This window comes from Macaca thibetana, chromosome 12, assembly GCF_024542745.1.
Source record: "Macaca thibetana thibetana isolate TM-01 chromosome 12, ASM2454274v1, whole genome shotgun sequence".
Taxonomy (NCBI): domain Eukaryota; kingdom Metazoa; phylum Chordata; class Mammalia; order Primates; family Cercopithecidae; genus Macaca; species Macaca thibetana.
This window is the reverse complement of record NC_065589.1, coordinates 13,095,295-13,107,522: the sequence shown is the minus strand read 5'-3', so window position 1 is coordinate 13,107,522 and position 12,228 is coordinate 13,095,295. Positions and strand designations below refer to the sequence as shown.

Genomic DNA, 12,228 nt, shown 5'->3' with positions numbered 1-12,228 from the left:
CTGGCTATATTTTTTAATTCCTCAGTTTTAATTTAATGCATTAAATATCAATAGATATAACCCAATCGACAAAAGCTCTTTGGGGTCCTCAATCATTTCTAAGAATTTAAGGGATCTTGAGACCAAAATGTCTAAAAACCACAAGGCTAGGTGAAGCCAAACAGTTTTTTAAATAAAACGACTAACAGTACCCAGTAGACAAATCTTCGAGTCTATAACTCAATAGGCAGAAAATGAGTCAAGTTCTGAAAACAAAAGCATGATGGAAGTCCAGAAAGGGGGTAATGTTTGTCCAGAGGGCCAGTAGATCTCAACTAATACCTTGGAGAAAGTTTCCAAATCCAACCCTGCCTGCCATTAAGACTCATTAGTTGCCAATGCCCAGAGTCCATTGGTGGTTCGAAAAAGTGCTACTATACCATCCCCTAATAGCAGCATCCTCAGACACATGCAGCTGGCCACTCAGAAACCACCTGACACCCCACAACTTGGAAAGAGATGTTGTAAAGCCAGACTGATTTTTTTTTTTTTCTGAGACAATCTCACTCTGTTGCCAAGGCTGGAGTACAGTGGCATGATCTCAGCTCACTGCAAACTCCGGCGATTCTCCTGCCTCAGCCTCCCTAGTAGCTAGGATTACAGGTGCATGCCACCACACCCAGCTAATTGTATTTTTAGTAGAGATGGGGTTTCACAATGTTGGCCAGGCTGTTCTCGAACTCCTGACCTCAGGTGATGCACCCACCTCAGCCTCCCAAAGTGCTGGGATTACAGGTGTGAGCCACCGCGCCCAGCCCAGACTGATTTTTAAAATGTAAGATGAGTTCAAAGAAGGAATGGAGCAATTACCATGAGACAAACTAAAGGTCTAATCTCATCAGACTTCAGGGAAATAGATGAGTCTCCTTATAATTTAAAGCCATATTTGGAGTGGGTGCAGAGGACCAAAGACCGTGGTGGAGAAATGCTAAAAGGAGTTTTTCCCTCAAAATCTGAAAGAAGTACCAACTTGCATCTGATGGTCATTGGCTAGATACATAGTTAGAGTCTGAGGAAGACTGCGGAGGTCAGAAATGGTTTACAGGGGATTTAGGCCTCAGATAAGCGGGGAGGTCAGTGACTTCCAATGCCAGTTTTCTGACATGAAACATCAGGGCAGCAGGGACACATCTGTGTCCTCACCCTGGTTTGGTTGGAGCTTAGTTTGTGCTTGATAGAGAAAAGATGCTCACAAGACACTGGATGACAGAATGAAAATGAATGAATCCTCCAAGGTGATAAGTGCAAGAGACCCCTCTCTGGGAACAAGCAGATGGTTTTCGGGTCCCTACAGAGGGGCAATGAGGCAGCAGCCCCATACGGGCACCCACCCCAGGCATAGCCATTCGTTTCCAGCAGCTCTCACATACACACTGACTTATGAACTGAAAAAGAGGACAAAGGCATAAGCACTCCAGGGGGACGAAGAACAAGGAAAGCTGACTCAGCAAGCTCCAAAGTGATCATGTTCTGCTCTTGGTCATAAAAGTCTAGCCAGAGCCTTATTTCTGTATATTAAACATTATGAATTAAAATCTAAGAACAATAGTTATGTCTCCCATACAGTTATGACATGAGTATCTCTCCTCTTTGTCAAGACTTAAAATCTGTAGCAAATGAAGTGTGAAATTGGGCCGCACATAGACAGTTCCTGGCGGCGTATGAAGGCTGCGGGCCACAGCTGTGGGAATTCTCATGTTCCCCAAATTACTGATTTCACCTGTACCCTCATTTTCTCAAACTTTGCTCTGGAGACAGAAAAACCCAGGGAGTTTTGTGCCCCAGTACAACACATGCCAAATAAGATCATGGAAGAGAGGGGGCTAAATCTTCTACGTCTCTCTGAAAGGTCATGAGACCCCCGCCTTTAGTGCATTGGTCTAAGGTCCGTGGTCCCCAGGCTGGCAGCGTAGGCATCGCTTGCAGAGCATCTCAGGGCCATCCCAGACCCACTGGTCACATTCTGCATTTAACAAGATCCTCATATGATTCATGTGCACATTAAGGTTTGAGAATGCTGCACCAAAATGCCATAAGGTCAACCCCCGACCCTGCCAAAATAAAAAAACCCAAAAATGTATTTCTACCTGCTACCTGTTTTTTCTCATAGTAAACATTAAAACTTTGCATAAGGACACTGAATGGGCTACAAAGGCTGCTATAATCCTGAATGTCCTCCTAGAGGGGGTGGAGGGCATTAGAGGCAGTGTTGCTCAGCAGGAGGAACCCCAGAGAAAAGCCCAGAAATCTCCCTTCATTCTTGTTCTGGCTTTACCAAAAATTAGCTCTTGGGCCTTGGATAAATGACTTAAATATCTCTTAGCCCTTGATTTCCTGGTGTTTAAGATAAAATAGGTGGAGAGACCTCTAAAATCTCCTTCTACTCTAAATTCTCTGACCCCGAAAATGTTACCAATGATATAATCCTCGCCCTAATACATTTAGCACGCCACCAACATTCCCCAATGCCTCTGTAACTGTCCGAATGGGACATACATTTTGACCTCCTGAAATAGAAACATGATAAGATGTCTATCCTTTGGGAGATAATTTTAGAATTAATTTTTTAATTTATAATAAACGATTCAAATATGTTATTGCATTTTCTGTGCAGGCGACGATACAATCATCCTTCTGTTCTGTAACACAAAATGCAGCAATGGCTTTTTAATTACGTTAGTACCAAGAATTATAATTCAAACACAAGTCAATGAAATTCTAGACAGGCTAATTCTTTACTCATTAAAAAAAGCAACAGCTGGGCTGCACTTACTCTTATGATCTCTATGGTTAATGTGTTTCTAATAATTATTATTGTACTTTTATTACTCATAAAAGCACTTTCTCTCTCAGAAGTCCACAAAGCCGTTTCTGCAAGTAAAATCTGTGGAAGAAATCACCCTGCTGTTAGCAAATAAACGTATCTCAGACATCTTCACGTTAGCATTAAGTCTGGAGCATCTGCTCTCTGACCCAAAAATGTTTAATGAACATTGTCATAAGTCGCCCAGGCTGGAGTGCAATGGCGCAATCTCATCTCAGCACAACCTCTGCCTCCTGGGTTCAAACGATTCTCCTGCCTCAGCCTCCTGAGTAGCTGGGATTACAGGCATGCGTCACCATGCCCGGCTAATTTTGTATTTTTTTTAAGTTCAAGAGATTTATCGTACAACATGGTGACTGTAGTTAATGATGCTGTATACTTGAAAATTGCTAAGAATAAACTTTAAGTATATACTGTGGAATGAATAAATCAGACTAACATATGCATTATGTCACATATGTATCATTTTTGGTGGTAATTTTGTATTTTTAGTAGAGACGGGGTTTCTCCATGCTGGTCAGGCTGGTCTTGAACTTCCCACCTCAGGTGATTTGCCCGCCTCGGCCTCCAAAAGTGCTGGGATCACAGGCGTGAGCCACCGTGCCCAGCCCAAGAAAAATAATTTCTTATAATAAATTAGCCTCTTTTGTCTGTAATAACACTTGCCACTGGTTTATCAAGTATTTCCCATTCACTATCCCACTCTGCACCCCCTCTCACTGTTTCCTTCCCTAGTGAAAGGAGAAATTCCTCCAGAGTGCTGGCAGAACTCTGGGCTCCGAAGCCCACCACACACTGAACAGAACTATTACAAAGTAACTGTATGTTCTGATGTCCTCCTTGCAAGCTGCAGTTTTGGTGCTGAAAAGGATGCAGGGAAGGTCTTTCCTTTGATTCTTTGTGGGCTCCCTCGGCTCCCCTCCCATCCTGTTCCTTTCTTATAACCCGACCAGGTCACGGTGCCTTTCAAGGTCTCATGAGGACTTTTGTGTTACACTAATGATGTGGAGGAATGAGCTCTCAGGGAAGTGATGGGTGAGTGAAGATGACATCTTCTCTTGCACTTCTGTACATTCCCACTTCCGAACCTGAAGGGGAGTTCGCTGATGCTTTCATACCAACAGAGGATAGCATCAAAGATCCATGGGTTCAAATTTTCCTGACCTACTTCTTTTTGAAATGATAGGGAAGAACTGGCAATGCTGCTTAAAATGTTCCCAAGGGGTTACTACAACTTTCTGGGTCACGCAATCTGTGAGATGGCCTTAGATCAGAGAATATTTTCTCACTATTTTGTAAAACTAAATTCACCATTTACTTTTCATGCTCCTATACTGAGCAAGTATCGAACTCAAAGCACATATCTAACTCAAAACTCAGACAACTGGATTCATATCTTATTTCCGTTCTTTTGTTTTTTTTCGTCCAGTTCATAGACAGTTCCTGAGCATCCCCTGTTTGGAAAGCACCATGGTAGTTTTTACGACAGATACTGAATGAACCAGGCACAGTCACTAACGTCGAAGAGCTCACCTTCTGAGATTCCAAAGGAGGTTCTCCGTGATCTCACATCTGAGTCAGACATTTCTCTGGGCTCTCAGAAATGTACTTGCAAACCTCTCCCACAGCACACAACATACTGCTCTCTAATCTATGAGTTACTCATCCAGCACCCTGTCCCCGCGACCTTGTAACTGCTTCTCAGAGGCCATGTCTTGCTAGACTAGTATGTATCCCCCAGAGCCCACAGGGTACCAGACACACAGCAGGTGTTCAATAACCCTGCAATGAAGCGAATGCAAAACATTAATGAATATAAAGACATAGAAGCATAAATCAAAAGTCATGTGTTCCCACAACAGAAGGAAAATTCTACAGGACTTCAGAGGAGGGACCTACTTCCCATTGGGGATTAAGGACAGCTTCTGGAAGCAGGAAGATTTTGAGCTGAGCCTGAAAAATAGTTGGGGAGGTGGAAGGGTAAGTGGTAGAGGCTCAGAGGGAGCAGGGCCAGTGAGGCAGATAAGCACTCCAGATGCGGAGCAGCACAAGCAAAACCACAGAGATCTGAGGGTGGAACTGGGGGTGCAGGGGTTGTGCGAGGGGCTGGGGTCAGACAATGAAGAGGCTGCTCGTACATCAGCCATGGCGTGTGTGTCACTCTGTGAGTAAATCTGGAAATAGACAAGTCCAAGAAACGATCATTTACAGGGAGTCCTAAAAAGGAGGCACACGGTTTTGGAACAGGAGAAAACAGATACGAGGCAGACACGGACCTGAAAGGACAGTGTCTCCCATCTTGGCCACATGGGCTATAGAACAAGGACAGTTGGTATTATCAAGCAACGGACAAAGTAACTGGCTCGGGTCATTGATCATTTCCAATAAACCAAACCCAACTGAAAGAACTCAGTTGTAGGTAAGAAGAGTAGGACTTCCCAGAGCTTGAGACTTCAAATTCCAAAGGTAGGAGGAGATGTCACAGAAGTCAGGACTCATCAGGGGCCAGAAATGGAAGAGCTTCTCTCAGAGACAGGCCCACCCCTGGGCTCTAGAAGACTTGAGCATGATGCCAGCTCAATTCTCTCTCAAAACAAAGTCTCAGTGGTCAGCTCTGGTATGCGATCCTAATAGATTAAGGATGGTGGATTCCTAAGGCAAGAGATAGTGAGGTTTCTAGAGAGCCTTCTCAGAGTGGAGTCCTGATCCCATTTACCTATGAACATAGGCCAGAGCCAACCAACAGGAAAACGATGGGATCGTTATTGAACCATTATATCACTGCCTAGCATTTATCTTTATTATTAACTCCATGTGGACTTGAAATCATTAACAACACAGTCCTTGGACGAAAAGATGTTATGCACGTCCTTTAGGGAGTCGGTAGGAAGGGGCAGATGAGAAGCACTTTTCTGAGACCTCTGTTTTCAGGACTGTTGTCCACAATCTGCTCTGACATCAGAATCACCCTGCTGCCCAACAAAAGACATCCACAGCTGAGCAAAGGACCTGGAATATGACTTTTCGCCAGGGGCAAACTTAACTTTGGGGGGGAAGGGATTCAACTGGGTAGAAATGGGGTCAATAGGGAATTAGAAGAAGAGAGAGAATCTGCTGGTGGTTAATTTTACGTATCAACTTGGCTGAGCCACGGTGCCCAGCTATTTGGTCAAACATCATTCTGAATGTTTCTGTGAAGGTATTTTGGATGAGATCGGTACAGTTTCATATACCTAGTGTTCCATTATTGGAATGCTAAGCATGTGGGAGTTACTTATATCCAACTGCTCAAGGTCGTTGCCAAGGTCTGATTATTCACTCATACAAAAATTCAAAAAAATGTATCCTCCAGCATAAATGGGCTAAGAAAAGTAGATTGCCCTTCATAACGTGAGTGGCCTCATCCAATCAGTTAAAGACCCAAAGAGAACAAAAGGCTGACCTCCGCTACACAAGATGGGATTCTGCATGCAGACAGCCTTTGGACTCAAACTGCAACTCTTTCCTGAGTCTCCAGTCTATAGGCCTCCCCCATTAGATTTTGCACTTGCCAACACCCCACAATTGCATGAGCCAGTTCCTTAAAACAAATCACATATATATGTGATTATATAATTTATATATTATATATTAATTATATAATATAGATTATATATGTAATTATATACATATAATCTCCATCCAATGTTCCTGTTCCTCCAAATACAAATTTCTTGACCTAGAGAGACTCAGTCCATGGAATCTAATTTGGATCTAAAGAAGAATTAAGGCCTAAACCAACCAAGAGCCCCATGCTGACGCCCTGACACTCACCCGTAAGATAATTAAGGAGTCAGTCACCAATAGGCAGCCGCTGGTAGCCTAACAACCTTGGTGACCACGTTCAAAGAGAGATCTAAAGTTCTTTTTAAGGAGAAGGAAAGATCAGAATCAATCCTTGGTAACAGGAAAGGAGTGTTCAAGCACAGAGAGCTCCTGGCAGTATTGAAGTAAACGTTTATAAAGACCTTCCCCAAATACTGCAATATCAAGAACAGCAAGCTTGAGCTTTGTCACAAACCACACATCAGCTCGGAATTGTGAAATACACCCTCGCCCAAGTGCCTCTGACAGAAAAGAAATGAGTTCCATTACCAAATGAAAGCAGGGTGGAAATAACAGAATTGCTTTTATTTTGATGGATGATCTAATAAAAAGACATAAAAATGATTAGAAACGATAAAATTAAATCACAAAATACAGTTCTATTGGTTTTGTGCTATGGAGTGGATTCTTACATTGGGTGGAAGGTTGGACTATATAACTTCTAATTTTAGGAAACAGTAAAAAGAAAAAAAAAGTGATGACAACAGTTTTTCATTGCTAGCAAGCTACTTCTAAGACACTGAAACAGCCATTGCAACAATCACAAAAAGTCACAGGAACCCAAGTAGGCACAAAAAAAAAACAAACAAACAACAAAAAAAAAAAACCGATTTTCCATTCCCTCTGTTCCTGCCTTAGGGAGTTCAAGTCCCCCCAGACATTTCTCTCCAACTTAACAGTGTGCACCAAGGTGGTATGTCTTAGAATGAAATGGACATGGTCATTCCAACCTAATCATTTGCTTAGAGTCACTGAGGGGTAATATTAATGGCTCAGATAAGATTATTGCCACAGTTTCCTTAAATTGACTGAAGGGCAATACAGAATCAATGACAACAGAGGCTCTACCAGAAACACCTGAGATGGAGCCGGGAGGCAATGCGGAAGGAGGAGGTGTTAGCTCAAAGGCACTGGAAGCTCTTCAAAGAAGCTGCTACCCCCTAATGGAGATGTGCTGCCTCTGAAAGGATCTGCTAAAACTAATTTGGATTCTTCACCACAGTGTTTGAGTCACTTTTTTTCACATTTGACAAGGCTGGCCAAGTTGCCTGCCAGGTGCTACACACCTACCTCTATTGCCTTTTCAATGAGTCCATTTGAAGCTTCCAGGCAGAGCCTCCTAGGTAGGGCTTGCCTGCAGAGAAGCCCACAACACACATACATTCAAATAACATGACGATCGCCTACCTGTGCTACCCTCAAAATCTCAAACAAACCATGCTCTTTTGGGGTTTGGGAATCCACTGTCACTGAACATTAACTTCAACAGAAATATGTGTATAACTAGAGAGGAAAATAAAGAAAAGGTGCTGGAGATGGATGTAGTGAGTGGTGAGGGGAATAGATGTCCCCTACTGGAATTGGCCCCCTTGTAAGGTATGAAGTCTTCCTTGTTAGAGATCTTCAGGTGGACCCTGGAGTCCACCTGCAAAATATTTTAAGGAAGCTCTGGGCCAGGTGCATTGGCTCACGCCTATAAACCCAACACTTTGGGAGGCTGAGGCATGCAGATCACTTGAGGTCAGGAGTTTGCGACCAGCCTGGCCAACACGGTGAAACCTTGTCTCTGCTAAAAATATAAAAATTAGCTGGACATAGTGGCACATGCCTGTAATCCCAGCTACTTGGGAGGCTGAAGCAGGAGAATCACTTAAACCCAGAAGGTGAGGTTGCAGTGAGCCAAGATCGCGCCATTGCACTCCAGCCTGGGTGTCACAGCAAGACTCTGTCTCAAAAAAAAAAGTATGTTTTAAAGGAGTTCTATACCGATGAAGGTTGACCTCAACGACTGCTGTGGTCCTTTGTTCTTCTGACTCCCAAACTGTTGCCTGGAAACAGAAAACAGGAGGCAGAGAAGGAAGCTGTACTTGGGCCTTGCCCCATGCCCTGGCCACATCTGCTGAAGAAAAAGCAGAACAGGGCTCAGGGCTCCCATAGTGTTTCTGATGCCGGCTCCTCAAAGAGCAAAGGCAATGGGTCATCTCGTCCATGCCTCTTCTCGGTTTCTTCTCTTACTTTCCTCTGACGTCTGTAACTCTATTATCATAGCCAGGGAAAAGCAAAGCCTAAGGAGGAAATTACCACATTGGCACGCAACAGTCCCCCAAACGGGTAAGTGAATGACTGTGTTTACCTTTTCTTTCTTCCATTTCTCTTGATTGTACTACTGGCTATAATGACCGCTACTTCTCACAAAATCTCTACTTTATACCAAAGCAAGAGGATCTATCACTACACAAATTTATTACAATTACTTTGAAAATCACATGGAGATTTAAATATCTATATGTTGCATACTGGCATATAATTGAAGCCGTCCATTTGGGGGATTCTTTAGCACATGCGCTTGTTTTCTTCCTTTCCACTCTTGCTAATGTTCACAGTGCACTTTCCCCATCCCAGTGATTTTAATTCCATTCATATTCAGATGAGTCCCAAACTGAAATCTTCAGTCCTGAAGTCTCTAAATACTCATGTCCTATGTCCAACCAGCATTTCAGTTTTTAAACTACTCCCTTAAGTTTATGAGCAAGGGATTTAATTGGGTTGAAAGGAGGCAACAAGGAATTAGAAAAATAGACAGAATCTTGTAATGGTTAAATTTTATCTATTGGAGTGGGCACAGTGGCTCACGCCTGTAGTCCCAGCACTGTGGGAGGCCAAGGCTGGGGGATGGCTTGAGGCCAGGAGTTCCAGACCAGCCAGGCCAACATGGCGAAACCCTGTCTCTACTAAAAATACAAAAATTAGCAGGGCATGGTGGTGCGTGCCTGTGGTCCCAGCTACTCGGGAGGCTGAGACAGGAGAATTGCTTGAAACCAGGAGCCAGAGGTTGCAGTAAGCCAAAATCACACCACTGCACTCCAGCCTGGGCAACAGAGTGAGACCCCATCTCAAAATCAAAAAAAAGGAATGTATATATCAACTTGGCTTGAGATAGATAGATAGATAGATAGATAGATAGAGCGAGTAAGGATGAAAGGGGTAAGAACACATACATACTTATGTATTTATTCAGGTAAATATGTGTATTTGCAAGCTGCCAGGCATCCCCTTACCTCTGACGGCTTCGTGGTGCATTTTCCTTTTCCTGAACATTCCAAGTCATTTGCGTGGCTCTCCCCCGGCACGCAGGTGCTGACCTTCACCACCAGAGTTAAGCGCAAAGCCACAATAGACTTAGTCACAGAATCATTCACAAAACCTAAAAGAAAATGAGACAAAAGGAAATTGTCAAGTGTCTCCTCTTTAAAGGCAGTGTGTTGAAAGCTTTACCAACAGCTTTTCTACCAGATTATGAATTTAGTGTAGGCAGCACTCAAGTCTGACAAAACAAAATGCAATGAGGCAAGGGAATAAAGTGCACGACCACCATCCACTGAGACCTCAGGACTTCAGGGCAGGCTGGTCCTCCCAAGCCTCACAAGAAACACCTAAGGCCAAGCAAAATCAGCACCAGGCGCTTGAGCAACCACCTCGGATCCTTTCGCTTTGCTCCCACCCTTGCCCTCTGAGGGCTGCTTTGTCTCTCAATTCCATCCCTGTACTGGCATCTTATAATTCAATCTCTGCTTTGGAACCCCAGGCTTCTACCAAGAAGCAGCTTACCTGCATTACCCAAGTCCTCCTCCTCCTCCTGGCTACTGTGGAGTCACAAATGCTGGAAATCCTCAAAGGCCCCACCCAGTTATCACCCGCCCTAGTCTTGGTCCTCTTGGAGTGGGCATGCAGCATGGGTACACATCCTCTGTTGGATTTATTGATAATTGATAAGATATTCATGTTACTTGATCACCAATCTGACTCCACAGTATCAAGTTAAGCCATACAGTTTTAGCCATCTAATAAACTCGGATTAATCATAGTTGAATATGGATTGCAGTATCATTGACATACCATATTTGTCATTGAATGATCTTTATGTCCTAGAGCAGCTATTCATACATACTAGGCAGCAATAAATATGGAATAAATTGATGAATACATATAGCCTCTAACTGGGAGAAATAAATATTATAAGTATTTTTGCATCAATGATTATTTTCACTAAGTGAGCATTTTTTTCTAATATGAACATTCATTTGTATCTGATTTTTAATTTTAAAACAAAATATCAAAATTCATGAATATGATAAAAAAAGGTTTCCTCAGCTCTGTCAAGAGTGAAAGTTAAAAAGCCTCATCATTACAAAGCCACATTCATAGATCGTTTTACAACAAAACATTTGTAAGACCAAGGGGACTACTAGTGGGGAAAAGAGAGAGAAAAGAATTGATTCTAAGGCAACTGACATGGGTTCCATTATCAGGAAAAAGAGTAGGGTTTGGGTCCCTCACACCTCACACCATACAAAAGTAAATCTAGATGGCTTCAAGAGCTAAATGCGAACTAACAACCTTTACAGCGGCACTATTCACAAGCAAAGACTTGGAACCAACCCAAATGTCCATCGATGATAGACTGGATTAAGAAAATGTGGCACATATTGAATACTAGGCAGGCATAAAAAAGGATGAGTTCATGTCCTTTGCAGGGACATGAATGAAGCTGGAAACCATCATTCTTAGCAAACTATCACAAGATCAAAAACCAAACACCACATGTTCTGACTCATAAGTGAGAGTTGAACAATGAGGACACGTGGGTCCATTACACACCAGGGTCTGTCTGGGGGTGGGGGACCAGGGGAGGGATAACATTAGGAGAAATACCTAATGTAGGTGCTGGGTTGATGGGTGCAGCAAACCACCAGGGCATGTGTATACCTATGTAACAAAACTGCACGTTCTGCACGTGTAACCCAGAACTTAAAATATAATCAAAAAAAATGTAAATAACAAACAAACCCACAAGAAAACTTTAAAACTTCAAGTGGAAAATATAGGGGGCCATTTCATTGATCTGAAGGCAGGGGGTTTATTAAACAAGATGCAAAATAATAACCATAAAGAATAATCAATTTAACTTTACCCAACTTTAAATTATATGTACCTAGCTACCATAAAAAAAGACAGTAGACAAGACACAGGCTTGAAAATGAAATTTATAATACATAAAACCAGCAAATGCTTAGCTGTCAGAATGTATGAAGAATTCTTTTAGCAAACTGCTTTTTTCTCAACGTTATTTATACTTATATAAATATTGAAATCTATGAAGCATTAAGAAACGCTGTTACACATATGTATACGTACAGTAAAAGTATACCAAGATGCATGGAAAGAAACACATCAAACTCAGGAAAAGGATGGGGGGAAATGGGGGTAGCCAAGAAGACGGAGCTTCTGACCACCTATATATTTTCTTTCTTTATTAATAATACATAGAGCACATATCACAAAACAATCTTGTGTACAAAAAAAATCTTATATTCATTTCCATACTTTTATTTTATTTTATTTTTAGACAGAGTCTCACTCTGTAGCCCTGGCTGGAGTACAGTGGTACAACCTCAGCTCACTGCAACTTCCAACTCCCGAGTTCATGTGATCCTCCTGCC

The 12,228-nt window shown here is 42.6% G+C and overlaps 1 protein-coding gene across 2 annotated transcripts in view; it reads right to left on the bottom strand.

The window, feature by feature from the left end:
- DNER (delta/notch like EGF repeat containing) overlaps positions 1-12,228 on the bottom strand; it is a 363,829-nt gene that overhangs the window by 178,582 nt on the left and 173,019 nt on the right. For both annotated transcript variants that reach the window (XM_050751101.1, XM_050751102.1), the window contains exon 5: positions 9,787-9,932. In XM_050751101.1, the coding sequence (XP_050607058.1) occupies positions 9,787-9,932 (146 nt within the window). The remainder of the gene's footprint in view (positions 1-9,786; positions 9,933-12,228) is intronic.